Source organism: Kwoniella europaea, chromosome 3, assembly GCF_036810445.1.
Source record: "Kwoniella europaea PYCC6329 chromosome 3, complete sequence".
Lineage (NCBI taxonomy): Eukaryota > Fungi > Basidiomycota > Tremellomycetes > Tremellales > Cryptococcaceae > Kwoniella > Kwoniella europaea.
The window spans coordinates 1,499,664-1,514,749 of NC_089489.1; the positions used below are offsets into that span (position 1 = coordinate 1,499,664).

General features: G+C 44.7%; 5 protein-coding genes across 5 annotated transcripts; 1 reads left to right on the plus strand and 4 right to left on the minus strand.

The window, feature by feature from the left end:
* Positions 1-233: 233 nt before the first annotated feature.
* Positions 234-4,419, minus strand: V865_008410 (uncharacterized protein; the record flags this gene model as incomplete). The annotated part of the gene is made up of 17 exons (XM_066232145.1): positions 234-248; positions 321-568; positions 653-1,021; positions 1,087-1,329; positions 1,391-1,535; positions 1,595-1,661; positions 1,786-1,881; positions 1,945-2,045; positions 2,120-2,204; positions 2,260-2,348; positions 2,450-2,680; positions 2,749-2,868; positions 2,935-2,997; positions 3,053-3,217; positions 3,348-3,671; positions 3,740-3,868; positions 3,943-4,419. 17 exons carry the CDS (start codon positions 4,417-4,419, stop codon positions 234-236), a joined length of 2,967 nt encoding a protein of 988 aa, XP_066088242.1.
* A 501-nt stretch (positions 4,420-4,920) lies between these two features.
* V865_008411 (uncharacterized protein) lies at positions 4,921-5,533 on the minus strand (the record flags this gene model as incomplete). Its single annotated transcript, XM_066232146.1, has 5 exons — positions 4,921-5,056; positions 5,146-5,241; positions 5,303-5,334; positions 5,417-5,432; positions 5,505-5,533. The coding sequence occupies 5 exons, from the start codon at positions 5,531-5,533 to the stop codon at positions 4,921-4,923; spliced, it is 309 nt and encodes a 102-aa protein (XP_066088243.1).
* A 369-nt stretch (positions 5,534-5,902) lies between these two features.
* V865_008412 (uncharacterized protein) lies at positions 5,903-7,907 on the plus strand (the record flags this gene model as incomplete). Its single annotated transcript, XM_066232147.1, has 7 exons — positions 5,903-6,085; positions 6,191-6,370; positions 6,491-6,697; positions 6,779-7,150; positions 7,226-7,308; positions 7,393-7,519; positions 7,608-7,907. The coding sequence occupies 7 exons, from the start codon at positions 5,903-5,905 to the stop codon at positions 7,905-7,907; spliced, it is 1,452 nt and encodes a 483-aa protein (XP_066088244.1).
* A 536-nt stretch (positions 7,908-8,443) lies between these two features.
* V865_008413 (uncharacterized protein) lies at positions 8,444-9,932 on the minus strand (the record flags this gene model as incomplete). Its single annotated transcript, XM_066232148.1, has 10 exons — positions 8,444-8,524; positions 8,599-8,652; positions 8,713-8,808; positions 8,946-9,140; positions 9,248-9,312; positions 9,370-9,398; positions 9,463-9,541; positions 9,604-9,668; positions 9,737-9,800; positions 9,878-9,932. 10 exons carry the CDS (start codon positions 9,930-9,932, stop codon positions 8,444-8,446), a joined length of 783 nt encoding a protein of 260 aa, XP_066088245.1.
* A 1,608-nt stretch (positions 9,933-11,540) lies between these two features.
* V865_008414 (uncharacterized protein) lies at positions 11,541-15,007 on the minus strand (the record flags this gene model as incomplete). The annotated part of the gene is made up of 11 exons (XM_066232149.1): positions 11,541-11,825; positions 11,963-12,570; positions 12,630-12,818; positions 12,874-12,954; positions 13,013-13,167; positions 13,231-13,801; positions 13,905-14,219; positions 14,305-14,467; positions 14,524-14,631; positions 14,707-14,792; positions 14,860-15,007. The coding sequence occupies 11 exons, from the start codon at positions 15,005-15,007 to the stop codon at positions 11,541-11,543; spliced, it is 2,709 nt and encodes a 902-aa protein (XP_066088246.1).
* Between the last annotated feature and the right edge of the window lie 79 nt (positions 15,008-15,086).

Below are 15,086 nucleotides of genomic sequence, written 5' to 3' on the forward strand. Positions count from 1 at the left end.
ATGTCATTTGCATTTCGGATAAGGGAAGGGGGAAGGATGGAAAAAAGTGAACATCTACATCACATAGCATTATGCATTTGCATGAGAGCATAACTGAAAGCATGACATGACAACAACATTATCATATAAAAGCTATATCAATCATAGCCATCCGTATTTTACAACCCGATTGTTCATATATCCGTAAAATCACATCGAAATTAAGATCGTTCTCCAAGAGATTCAAGCTACAACTATAACGGTACAGTCTAACACCACACATGAACAAGCATCAGCACCACTATTTGATTTGAGATAGAAGAAGGGATAACCCAACTCACCTCAACAATCTCAATCAATCCTCTCCCAGTCCCACTCCTAGCTATGACCCCCTGACCGAATCTAACTATAGGGAAAACCTTCATTCCCTTCTCTTCTATCACCTCGCATACTCTTCCGGAGGTAACATCCCTCACTTCGGCCCTACTGTGAGTCTCGTCGAATAACAATAAATGGGGTTGTCGGAATATCACATAGGAAGGCGTGAGGTTCCATCGGAGAAAAGATCCTTTACGGGAGACTTCGCCGACTATATCCCTCCAATTAGCATATGTACCTCGTACCTCATGTAAGACTTGACTGGACACGCGGAATGTTCAAGCACGACACTCACACTTTGTGACCCAACATGCTCCCCACTCGTACACCAACAAAAACTCGCTCTCATCCACCTGCCACATACCCATAGGCTTCGACCCACTTACCATCCTCACTACCATCGCCCGTTCAGGTATCTCATGTGGAAATGTAGGGATGGAATTATACGTCGGATTACCAGGTTCAGCAATCACAAATGTCTTTTCGGTTACCACCGATACTGTCTGTCTGAAGAACGACAGGTCCGACGCATAGCCTGGCACGGTTATATTGCCAAAAGGGCGGAAGGAAGGTACACCGTATGATGCGGAAGATGGATTAAGTAGAGGTTCATAGAAATTCAAGGTTGTTTGATGGGAGTTACGAGAATGGACGGCGTAGACCACTGATCACACCATCCTATCAGCTTATCGAGAATCTTACTCGAATGGGTAGCTGGAAAACACTCACCCAATAACCTTCCCTTTGTTACACCCACTCTAGCAAAAGCGATATTATGTTCCGGAGCACTCAACCTCTGACCATCTAATCGACCCTTCGTGATCCACGTATCAGGGTTCGAGGTAGGCATCATATCTCTAAGATTGTACGCCAACAGCGAGCCGGACGAGGAGACAAGAAGCCATCCGAAATCAGGAACGATCGAGACCATACTTATGTGGCCGGAATTGAAACTGATAAGTTGTCGAAATGCTTTTCATGCCATTATCAGTTGAAGCCTTTTTTAACATACACCATACACGAAATGACCTACTCTTCGAATCCCTTCTCCAGCCTAGCCATACACCTCTAGCGGTAGCTATAGCTATAGTCTCTCGATTGTGCCATGTGAACGTATCGGCCGCGTTGATGGGATCTTTGATCTGCGGTGGGACAGTGATACTGTGTATCGCGAAGGTCTACGACAACCTCGTCAGACAATGAAACACACTTATATGATTGTTGTGTTCGGACTCACGCGATTGCCTTCAATGTCGAATTTACGCAGTGTTTTCGCACCTTCAATTTTCTCCTTCCACTCCTCCCTACGAAACGTCAGCTTGGCGATCTTCTACTTATCATACTGCTAGCTTACCGAAGTCCTTGTGTACTAGCGTGATCATCAGCACTTGGATTTTCATTCTGACGTAGGGCATCACTATCACTCACGCCGTACAAAGGGTATAAGTTCTACCATTCGTTCCACCAGAAGTAGTGATGGTGAATGGAAACATCAATCTTTCAGGTTGGAATACCGGTTCTAGCCTGATCACATCGCATATATAAGCTTTTTGGGCATTTTCCCCAGACACGAATGAATCAACCTACATATGTGCACCAGGTCGTTTCTGGTATTTGGTCACACTGTCATACCTCCTTTCGGGTACTCCGTCCGCAGATGTCAAATGAAGGAAATCAAGATGTATCGGCTAGACACCGAACAAACAATGAGCTTTCGCTTTCGCTTTCCAGTAATGAGAAATTGTAAGAAACGTCAACTTACTCTTGAAACCACCACATGTTTCCCGTTCTCTTCATCTCTTGTTAAGAGGAAATAGTTATCTAACAAGATAGCTCGAAGATCTTGCCTAATGACACCAATAGTCAGTCTGTATTTTATTGCCGGATTGAGTCTGAACTCACCATCCATGCCAATTCGTCTCGCTCCTGACCCTTCTGAAGACATACCCCATATGTACAAGTGTACGTTTCGGATCTGCAATATCGAGTTCCTGAATCATTACATCTGATCAGCTGTGTTCAGCTGTATCTTGAGGTGGAAACAAGAAAATTATGATTCCATTCAAGACTAGCTTAGCGCGACGAAACTCACGACCACCTCTCCTTTCTTGAACAACAACCTCTCAGCGGTATTCCACAACTTTATCTTATTCTCCGCACTTTCTATACCAGGTTGAGTGGACCTGACTACTCCTTGCAATATCTCCATGGCGGTAGGTATATCTTCTTTGTCTGGATGATCGGGCGGAGTGACTTTGTAAAGCGCTTCGAGGACTAGGAGGATACGTGGCAGACGAGTAACGGGTCTAGAGAGGAATACCGACTGCCAACAATATTCATAAGATCGTTAATCCATATCAGATTATCATCATGAGATAATGGCAGACTTACGATATCCCTCCTTCTAGTGAGGTCATAAGTGTTTCTCTGTGAAAGAAAAGCTCTAAATGGTGGGTTTCGTTCTTGTTCTCTGCGAACTCTGGCTTCGGCAAATGGATAGTTCTTCATATACTATAATCGATATCGATACGTCAGCTATTGATCAACAACAACAGAAAGTTGAAGAAAACAACTGACCGATTCGTATAGCTCTACGATTTCTAACAATGTACCAAGCAGTATATCGGTAGCGGTCGTCATCTATCCCTACCAATCAGCATGGGCGGAACTTGACGGTCATATGTTAACAGCTCACCAGCGGCCATTCATGTCTTTGTCTCTCCATTAACCTGCCCAACAGTCTGACATGCGCATGGTATATCTGCTGAGAAGTACTGAACACTTCAGCTATAAATGCATGAAGTCGGGATTCGGGTGATAACAGTGGTGGATCGTATTCTCTCAATGGCTGAATGAAGACCTAGTAGAAGCTTCATTTGTCAGATTTTCGTTTATGACAGGAGGCAACCTTATACCATTTTGGTTGTCTCGCACAACTGAAAGATCGTGAGAAAAAGATGGCAATTCAACGAGGAGCAATGCAAACCTACCTCGCAAACAGTTTTCATATCCTTCACATACTCCCTTTCACCTTTGATCATCTCCCACCAGAGACCCTGTCTTTTCAGTTCTTCTTTACTTAACGAATCGCTCAGTGTCCTATCTACCAACTCGTACCATTCCGGATTAGGGTTCCTCAGCATACCCGACTCAGAGGTGGGGAGCGTCGGTGAGAGGGGGGATAAGGGAGCTGCGTGGGAGTTGGTCGAAGGGGTATGTGTATGACCTGAGTCGGACGTCGAGGTACTTTGATAGGCCAGTAGCATCGCGTAGGAATCATCGGGAAGTAATTGAGCAGGAGGTGAGGGTGCGGTCTGACCACATAGATGTCAGTAAGATGATGCTTGGAAGAAGACAAGAGGAAGAGACAAGACTGACTTACCCCTGCGTTCTCGAGTAGTTCAGCGACTTCGTTGCCTGGCGTGGTATTCTGTGAAGTCTGATTTGATGATCTTGGATTCGAACGTGATCCAGAGCCAGATCGAGACAAATCACTCTGAGATACCGCAGGCTACCAAAATATCAATCACAATCGCATTAAGCACACCTCGATAAAGTCCCTTGTCTAGCGTTGAGCTCACTCACTGTAGCCCTCAATCTAGCAGTTCCAACAATACTAGGATCCACCCAACTATACGCGTCAACCCTTCCATCATCACTTTCTTCTTCTTCCTCCCAATCTACTTCCCCATTTTGACTATTCGTAATCCCTATCTGGGGTGTATCACTAGCTCTTCTTGGGGATTGGTCCGATGAGACTCTAATTCTGACATCCTGGTATGGTGTCGCTTCTAGGTGCGAATGATCGCCATATATACTGGTGGTATGACCAGTATGATTATCCGTAGTGCCGATTTGCGTTTCATGATCGTCCATACTGCTTGTGCCGTTTCCGACTTTCCGTCGAGCATGAGCAGCCAGACTCCATGGTCTGAGCTTCTTCAATCCCTTGAGTTTAGGTGAAGTCTGAGAAGGTGATTTGTTAAGGGAAGATGTGGAAGATGATGGTCCAGCTGCTGTCGGACCAGGACGGAGGTGTGCACTGGATTGTGTTATTGACATTGAGGGATATTACTAGGTCAAATCACAAGTCTCGATTCGAGATGCTTCTTCGCTTGCTATTGATGTACAGTCATAGGATGGTGATTACCATGAAACAAAATGTCTTACTTGTCAGTGAGATAAGGAGTGGGAATCGGTTATATTGTTGCATCTTCAGTTTGAGCTATGTCGTCACACAGCATCTAGCAAGTTAGTGAGAATGATTGACTGATCGGCTAAACTAACCTTAAAACATCCCATTACAAAAACAGTCTAATCCGCCTTGGCATTACTGCGCGTTGATTACAGATTGATTACAACATCACCCCGTCCTGAATCCAGCGCTGGAATCATCAGTGGGTGACTACCATTCCATGGGTAGGAAGGAATACTCGGGTTGAGTTATAGTAAAGATACATATGATTCCTCACTTCTTAGTTTTGGACTTGAGATTATGCTACATACTTAATTTTACTACTTCGTGACTGATCAGAATGGATGGGATGGGATGAAATAATTCAATTATCGCCTAACTTCAAATCCACTTGAACCGCCCAAGGCTTTCTTGACCTCTTCTTCACTTGCATCCTGTTTGTTCTGGATCAATTCCACATTATGAACCTCAGCTGCTGAAGGACCTTGAGAGAGGAACGATTGGCTAATATCCATATCGAGCTATTCAGCTGACAAGTACTGCTATTCCATACAAGCGTTTTATGGGAATGATGCGAGATGAGCTGGACATACAATTGCTTGATCTTATCTGCTGGTCCGACAGCTACACCCTGTACACTGGAATCATCGTGATTGTATACATGTCCCTTCAGACCGAGCTTTTGGGCTCTATTTTCAGGCATCTGAATTAGCCTCTTCACACCAACAGTCCGGTTTGGCTTTGACTCACTCTTTCTGGGTGTATGAACGGAAGTTTACTCCCTACCGATACAAACACAAGATATCAGCCTTGATGCCCAAATACTTTGATCCTGCAATGATGCATGGAATGGGCCGAGCATACCTGAACATCACCGGTACTATCGTGGTTGCAGTATCACTCATGTCAGTCATCTTGGGTATCGAACGAAGGAGGGCAGCGGAGAACATACACTTTGAATTGGATGAGATTTTGACTCATCTTTCTTATTATGTTTGTGAATCGCAGTTTGACAATTTTGCTCCTTGAGGTGGCGTTGAATTGCTTTGATTGTCAAGTATCCTTCATTCACTGTAGTTCGAGGAATGGAAGAAAGGAGAAAAGAAGACCAGTACGACCGAATAGAACCGTATGAACATCTTTCGGTTACTGCGTTATCTCCTCGTCCCGGTTGGATCCATCTTCGACTCGGAGGATGACATTCAAATCTCAGTCAATTTCACAACAAAGAACAACATCAACATCAACATCAACAACAACTTTACCATTACCATTGGCACTTGACCATTATAGTACACAACAGATATACTCGACTATACATGTCCACGAATCATATATAAGAAAGAAATCATGCGAATACCACCAATTCCCACTAGCCTCTCCTCCAACCACCTTACCCAATCCATCCTCATCCCCTCAGTCAGAAAAGCGTCGACCAATTCTACTAATACAGATTGGGTAACATGGTTGAAGAGGGGTGCGTCGACTGAGAGCGGAGGTGCATCTGGGAAATGTCTCTTATTTGCTGGACTCGTAAGTATCTTATCTTCTCTCTCCTTTCCCTTTATGACATACACCGCTTCATCTACCTTGGGTTTGTCGAGATTACTGATTGGTAGTTCAAATGTCATAACGTAGGGCTCATACCCTCATACACCGATCGCACCTACTCCGTCATCGTTGAGGGTATGGGACGAAGCGTCTGAAGCTCTCTTATCACCCGATGCTACGATCGGGTACGAGACGAGGGGGATGGGTGATGCGGGGTTGAAGCAGGTCAAAGGGTGGATGAGGGGTTGGGTAGAAGGGAGGAGTCTAGTGAGTGGCCTTCCATATCAGTCCAGAAACGATACGGCCTATGTACTGGCTACCTAAGAAGCCTGATGCCCCAATGTACTAGCGGGAGGATCATCACTGATATCATTGGAAAAATTATAGGAAGAACTGATGAAACGACCTGACGTGACTGCCGCATTCATCCTTTCATCCTCCATTGCAATTCTGGCTTCCGCCCAGGAGAAGATGGGAAGTCCCTCTTTGCTACCTGAAGGTACGACTCATCTTGCCGGACATGGATTCATAGGTACTTTGACTGCCTTAGTGGCTAGTGGGAGGTTAGATTTAGGTACTGGAGTGCGTTTAGCGGTGAGTATGATTCCTGCTTTGTGCATTGTGTTATCACTGCCTTGATGTTTTCGGACTGACAACCTTATTAAAAATGGACAGAGGATATACGCCTCTCTTCCACCATCTCCACCTCAGACATACCCTCGCTCACACCTCACTACCGTCCTCTCCGCCCGTCATTTCCACTCATTATCCTCTCCATCATACTTTGTCCCTCCGCCACCTCCCCCACCAGCGTCAGAGGAAGATGACCCTTTCCCACCTGTAACATCTACCGAGTCCGAGGCTGAATCCTCCTCCACGCCATTAAAGCGCCGAAGGGCGATGCAATTGATCTTGGATGAGATACACAGTCTGCAGAGAGACTGGGAGAGGGAGAATGAAATTACTGGAAGTGGAGGGACGATAGGTCCAAGGCAGGAATGGGCGAGTGCAGGGATAATTAACAGTTCGAAGGTTTTGGTAGTTACGGTGAGTGAAGACTCCCAAGACCTCGCATTCTTGATTAATCTATACTTACTGGCGGTGATTTTGCCGGAATAATAGGGAACCCACCACGCAGTCTTACAGGTGATAGAGAGATTACAGCAGTTGAACCTTGCCAATCCGGTAATGGACGTAGCCATGCCGTGAGTAACATAAATCATAGATTGCGTCCAGAAAGGGTCGCAATGGATTTTTCTCTGACCATATATGATTCATCCTAATTGTAGATGTCCATATCACACGAAATTGATGACTCACGCTATACCCAAGTTCCGCGACGTGTTAGAAAGATGTTATTTCGAAAATTCGAAACCTGATGGACCGATCGTCTTGGATCCTATGACTACCCATCCCGTAAGTGGGGTTTCTTCGATTGTGATACTTTGTCTGTTCCAAATCCAGTAACACATACTAACTCCTACCAAATGTTCTTCTCAAATAGATAACAAATCCCTCTTACGCACTCTTACCTCACCTCACAGGCCAATTGAGATGGCACAAAACCCTCTATCGCCTTTACTCCCAGCCTATACCGGCTGTTAGCCATTTCCAAACTGTTGGTAAAGGTGCGAAAGGTTTGGGTATAATGTTAAGAGGAGAGATCAAAAAGAGACCTCAGGGATCTACACCGATAAGTATATCGGAGTTGATCAGTGGGGATACGAAAGAGGATAAAGAGAGAAAGGATAGGATAGAGGGGGCTATGAGGAAATTGAATGAACAGAGGAGGAAGTCGAGTTGATCGTGGGATGAGAATGAAATTTGATAGTGGAAAGTAAAGAGTGAGAATAGCAGGGATGATCTCCGATCTTCGTTCTTATTATATATGTTCGAAATGGAGCTTTACTTATAAAGGGAAAGTCGTGAAGAGGTAGAGAAGAATGAGGAGTACGAGGGTATATCTCCTTCTATCAATGGGACTATTATTGATATTTTCCATCAATCAACCACCATACCACGTTGTATATAAATTGACGAACAATGTATTTGTATGACATGACGGTAAGTCTCAAGCCGCCGACACATCTACTGTATCTTTCAGAGAGATCGATGCATGTATATCGTAACTTCTTTACTTCTAATCTACCATATCAACCTATCAAAGGGGAAAATCATCGTATATATCAAACCAATTCTAAATGAACTTCACAAACTCAAATATCTATAATATAAACACTACAAGGCGAAAAAGAAAGTCTATACAAACGGAACCTACTCAATACCTCCAGATTAAAGAATCAAACGGAAAAAGCCACAGCGAGATGAGGCTTGCCTAATCTAAGATTGAGGAGCAGATACATTCTCGACGGTACCATTCGCAGCCTCTCCTACAGCTTGAGCTTCCTGTTCAGCCTTGAGCTGCAGCGGCAGACAAAACAAGTATGAGCTATGTTCCCATGTGTGAGGGGAGGCGAGACGTGAACGTAGCTCACCTTAGCAGCGTTAACGTAGTTATAGATCTCCTCAATAACGGGTTTAGCGTGATCCTACAAGCATGATATCATCAGCTACGTTTCCATGAGAGGTGCGAGAAAGTGATAGCTCACCTTGACGTAAGCAGCGAGCTTGTTGGATTTATCTTGGATACTTGCATCTTTGGCGAAGACGATTTCTTTCAAGTCACCAGTCACTTTACCGACTCCCTATGTGCGTGTACATGGGTAAGCAAATGTCTATGTTTCGAAAAGAGAAGAGTAGGGGGAGGGAGAAGAAGTAACTTCATCCTCTTAATTGACGGTACTGTGGATTTTCTGAAGGATGCTGGTAGTCATAGACTTACATTGATCAAAGTCGCGGGGAGGTTTTGACCATGTTCCGCAAGATGTCTCAATTGTTCCAAAAGGGAATGAGCGAGATCTTGAGAAGTGTGAACGGTAGCTACGGCTCGTGAGCTGATGGCAGAATTGATTTGAGAGGTCTTGTCGAGGATGTCAGTGAGGACAGGTTGAGCAGAGGCGATGTATGGGTGGATTTGCTACAATGGATTGATAACATCAGTATATCACCAAATAACAACTGTGGTTGACTTCTGCTATGCATACTGGAAAAGTGATGCGAGACAGCAAGATCTCTAGGACTCACACCATCGTAAATTCCTTTGGCTTGTTTGACCACTACCAAATCTTGAGTAGGGGTTTTGAAAGGGTCTATGCAATAATTGCTATTAGCCTTCATTCTGCACTCAGGCGCAGCTAGCGACTTACAAGGGAAAGTAGCTTCGGCTCTATCGAAGCTATTATCCCCATAATCTTCATCAGCTTGACTTCAGGCATGCAATAGAATGGCAGCTGACTCACGTAGCTACGGCGAGACCATCCGCAGATTCCAAGATGGGTTTAGTCCTAACAAGAACAGGAGTAGCGACTTCGTACGACTCTGTGAATGGAAGAATCACACATAAGCTTGGCCATAACTCGATGGATGACGATGTAGCTAACTGTTGGCAAGGGCAAGAGCGGTTGCATAGAGTTTGGCGGTGTATTCGTTCGATTGAAGGACTTGTCTGCGTTGCAGTACAGTCGGTAAGCTACTTTCTCGCTACTGCAAAGGGGATCCTGACTGATGACTTACTGAGCGTAGGTCACCGAGTCGTGGACTACTGGGACACCATCGAGTTTACCAACGATCTTGAAGTCTGTTCAAAGATGTAGCAATACGATTAGTACTGTCGTTTCCAATATGACAGGGATAGTTGGTCGAGCAACAACTTACTTGGAACTTCGGTGGTAGTAGGAGCAGAAGCAGGGGCGGAAGCGGTAGTGGCCATCTTATCTATCTCTTGTGGTTTCTGTAAATTGATTTGAGTATATAATGAAGTCTGACTAGATGTGCATGAAAATCAATAGATTAGCTTGATCGTCAACGATAACATAGCGTAATGGGGAGATTGGAGATTGAGATGGTATCCACTCCAAGAGTATAGATGGAAGTGAGCGTGAGAAATTATCTCTCTCACGTCTTGAGCTGTGCGGTCAATACCAATGGATAAGACGATAAGATTGGATGTCGTACTTCTACAGTGAACGATACGGTAGGATAGAAAGTGGATAGGGAAAACATGATGTGATGTACATGTTACGAAACAAACAATACGAGTAAAATTAAAACAAGTCAACAATGAGGATTCAAGGAATGAACAAAATGTCTCAGCTGGAGTACCGTTCTATTCGTTCTCCAACAAGTAATAAGGACGGAAATAGAAATCAAAATGAAACACTTCTTATCTCTTATCTGGATCACGAGGAGACTCGAGAGTACTCACGTTCGTGAGATGTACCGTGACTGTAACGATACGATGCTAATGAACTTGACTAGCGAAGTAAGGTAAGACGATAAAGAGTATAGATGTGAAAGTGGAAAGAGACGTTTATCAAGATATGAGAGAAAGAGTAAACGTTTGAGTTTGAATAGAAGTGCTTTGTTAAAAAAAACCCTCTCACACCAGCACTTTAGACGGTTACATCACTGGGATCCATTGCCGGCATACTATGGTAATACCCTTAAACCAACAAACAAACCCTGAGTGGCAAATTCACAATAACATCATCACCTACATGGTGGTACATGGTACTGACTGGTATTGCGTGAGAAATGGGAACGCATGAGGTGATCTACAAGTGCTAGCAGGTATCACTTAAACTAGAAGCTGTGTACTGGACTGGTATATCTCGCAGGCCTCATGAAATAGGCCTGGAATTCGTATGACAACAATCCTAACAGTGCTAAATCGAATGACGCGAGATAAGCAAATCTTACCTTACCTGAGAAGAGCCAACAACAACAACGTACGAAGCTTATCTCTGGATCCTCTTTTTTTCCCTGAGGTGACAATTGACTGCCGTTATTCATTCTCATTCACATGTCTTTTCAAGTAAACTAGCTGAGACCTGGTCTACTCTGAGGAGGATACCATATCCCCAGCAACGTTCCTCAGATTAATCGAGGCTACTGAAGCTTACAAGTCCCAGAAAGAGATACGCATCGAGAAGCACGGGAGATAACGGAATGAGTATGAGTATAAATGCTTGACGCCACCGATAAAATCAGGGGTCCAAACCGGTTATCAAGATGCGAATTTGCACAAGTCAAGAGAATCAAAGGGTTCCTTCGACTCTGTTCCAACGACAATCCACGAGCGATGCCAAGACTTTTAAGTTTTTAACAAACGAAGCGAAGTTTGTGTCGCATGGCAAAAGCTTTTCCATGCCACTTCGACCGATTAGTTTTACTCGGCTACATTCAATCACTACATATAAAACGCATCAAGCACAATTATTGGTTGGCTATCATGGATACAAATCATATTATCGTGACTAATTTTAGAGGATGGACATTATTAACAGACACATCGTCTCGTGTTGCAATATCGGATAGACTACCTCTTCCTCTTCTTCGCTGACCCTTCTTCCTCCCCACCTCCAAACAACGCCATGATCTTCTTCCGTTCCCTCGCGGAATTAGCATCCACATACTTGACCTGTACGCTCTCTTCCACCGTCCCGTTGTTCATACTGATATCTCCATCTCCATCTGTGCTGATATCTACGGGCGTACCGTCCGCTGCCATATATGATGTATCCACATCTTGCGATTGGGGTGAGGGAGGTGCGGAGAATTTCGATGCAGCTGGTGAAACGCTATTCAATGGTGAACGGGTGTTCTTAAAGATTGAAAAAAAAAACATGATTAGCATTATGGCTAACTAACATTCCATGATCTATACTCCATGCTATCTCCACTGGTACAGCCTGATTCTCATGGTAGAGGTAAGGAGGAAATGTTCGATGCATTACTCACCTTGATTCTCGCACTGGGTCTAGCCCTTCTGACCAATCTTCCCTTCCCTCCCTGACCATTCGAGTCCCTCTCCGCTAACTGCCTCAGCGCCTCAGTCATATTCCCAGCTTTACCTCCTAGACTACTCATCGAAGCTGCTCTTTCACCTAGCGCTGCGCCGGCATGATGATTCTCAGATTTCACCATCTGTTCAAGAGGTATAGATTCGTTCGGTACAGGTGCAGAGGAGAATCTGGACAACTTGTCTTTCTCTTTCTCTTGTTCGAGTTTCACCAGCGAGATATCTGATTCCGGTTGAGCAAGATTCAGTATCCTTTCTGTCTCTTGTTTAGGTGGTGATAGTACATTCTCAACGGTACTCGTACGATTCCCATTCGTTATGGACGAGGTCGAAGTTGTCGAAGGATCATCGATATGTGTAGGGGAGGGTTTGAGCATTCTTGATGGCGATAGTCCAAGAGCACCTTGTGAAGTTGTCGTAGCTTTTGGCTTCTGATTGGCAGATGATGAAGGTCGTAGTGCAAAATCACCATTATCTGGAAGATCAGACATCGTAGATAAGTTTGCAGTTAGATCGCTAGTCCTAGTTCTATCCAATGCTTTAGGTACTACGTTCCCTACTCATCAGCTCATACTTCTCATCATGAGTCTGGCGGCTAAGACGTACCCGCAACGTTGGATGCAAGTTCGTGCTGATCTTCAGGCTCGATCTGACCCGAACGTCCCATGGCTACCAACCATGATTCCTTCATTACCTTGACTCCCCATTCTCTGGCCTTGTCAACCTTCTGTCCAAAGGTAGCTACTGTTATCAAATGGGATGTCTGGCGATTCAGCTTGACTGACAGTGTTCCACCTATAAGAACGAAAAGATGAGCTACATTGAAAACGTGATTGGCTCAATAGCTTACCTATCGCTCTGAGCAACCTCCTCATGTACACAGTATTCTCCGCTGAGAATCCGGAAAGATGGACATTCAGTTTTGATGCGCCTATTCGATAGTTAGCACAAGGTCCGACTGCAGCATTATTCGGTCCTACAACACTTACCAGGTATAGGCATAGTAGCAGGTAATGGTCTGAACACGATATGTTTATCTGGCGACAACAACCTTTCTTCGAAACAACATCCCTCTACCCAACATTCCGTAACGACAATCGTACCCTCGTCGTTATCGCTCAGCTGCGGCCGTATATCCGAACATCTGCACGAAATGTGAGTAAGGAATAGCAATACAATGGGAGAATGATTCACGAAGATGACCTACAATCTGACGATAATATAATCTACCTTTTCACCCTCTATTCTTTTCTCATCCGTCACCAAGATACCACCATGCTGCTTCAGGGCATTTTCCAACCCATCACATTGTTCTCTTATCACATGACTGAACTTTATACCTTCGAAAAACCTTTTCGGTGTATTCGCAGGTCCATCCTGCTGATTCGTTATAGCTTGAGATGTAGGGGGTATCGAGGAAGAAGGTTTATCGGCATTTGAGGTGATTTTGGAAGGTGGAACAGGAGGGTTGGTAGCGAATGATGTGGAACGTGATACGTGTAGTAAAGAGGGTTTGCGATCAAGCTCAGTCTTGGGTTCGTCGACTGATTTCTGTTTGTGAGGCGATACAGATCTTTTGGTGACGGAAGTTTCTCTGTTGGGCTTGACACCTGTCGTGGATACTAGTTCAGTGACTAGCGTGCTAATCGATTCCCGTTTACGCTTTCGTATCACTGCTGGCTCGTTGTTGTCCACCGCATCTGCTCCTGTTCCCGATACTACTTCTGTAGAAGGTTTCTTATCTGTCGGTAACTTCACTCTTCCATTCAACACATCCTCTAAGGGAAATCAGAAGCAATCAGCATCAATGTCGGGTCCAAATCCCACGTTTCAGGTAAAAGAGTGTGGAGTCGATGAGTAGAAAAGAGAATTTTTACGTACCCGCTACCACCTTCCCACCTCTTCTGGGTTTTCTAGCATCATACCAATCCTCTTTCCATCTCCCATTATAAGCCACACAATCCCATATCCACTCCTCATAGACAATCTTCATCTCCTCTTCGTCTGTCCTCACACCTTTCCTCTTCCTAGCTTCTAATTCGGCTATCTCCCTCAAAGCCCATTTCACTTTCTCGGAAGAACGAGGTTCATTGGTCGGTTTGGCCGATATTAGATGCGTGCATGTCCGATCTAGATCTTTAGAGTATTTTCCACCGTATTGTTCGATGTACTTGATTAGTTGTTTACGACGATCCACTATCATACATCACATTGTAAAATTAGCTTGTAACAAGGGACGACTGCTGGGTAGCATGGTATGAAGGGTGTTAATTATACGTACAAGGTTCTATACCTGACATGGCAATTTTCAATCCTACAAAAGGTAATAATCGATGCTCCTCCTGATCCGCCTCGTTATCCAATTCGTCCCCGTTCAGCCACTGCGAATGGGCATCTTCGATCCACGAGGGCGTCATTACCGGTAAATTGTGTTCGACCGCATACTTTATATCACACATGTCAGCGAAGCTATCCTCAATGATTTGCAAGCTGTACTCACAAGATACTTTGGTGATCCGTATCCTACAGCTACGACATGCGTCACATGTATCGTTAAAGCATTCTCGACCGTCGCTCCAAGCTCTTTAGCTAATGCTGCTAGTGCGGGCTGTGATAAACATCAAATTACTCAGCTGAATGTCCTCCTAGAGATTAGGATAAGCGAGGTACAGCTAAGACTCACTTTGTTCTCTACTCCTGTGAATGTTATAGTTACACCTTTCCAAGGTTTCGAGTTTCTTCTTAGCGCAGCCGTCGAACTCTCTTCATCTGTTCAAAAGGATATGAGCTATAAGCTGGACCGCTGTACGAGGACCATCTGCAAGATATAGCCTACCTTCAGCATCTGCTAGAGCCCTCCTCATGATCTCCTCATCGATCTTGTTGATAGGTGAAGCCTCCCTGGTCTTTCGAGATGACCCAGCTGGGGCGGGTCGAAGTTTGACCTGTGGGATCTTGGTGGATAAATGCCCGCGTCGGTTCATTTTGGGAGGGATTCTGTTCGTGTGACCAAGAAGGATATTGCTGTACTGCCTGGTTCGGGTATTGAAATATTGAAAAAGG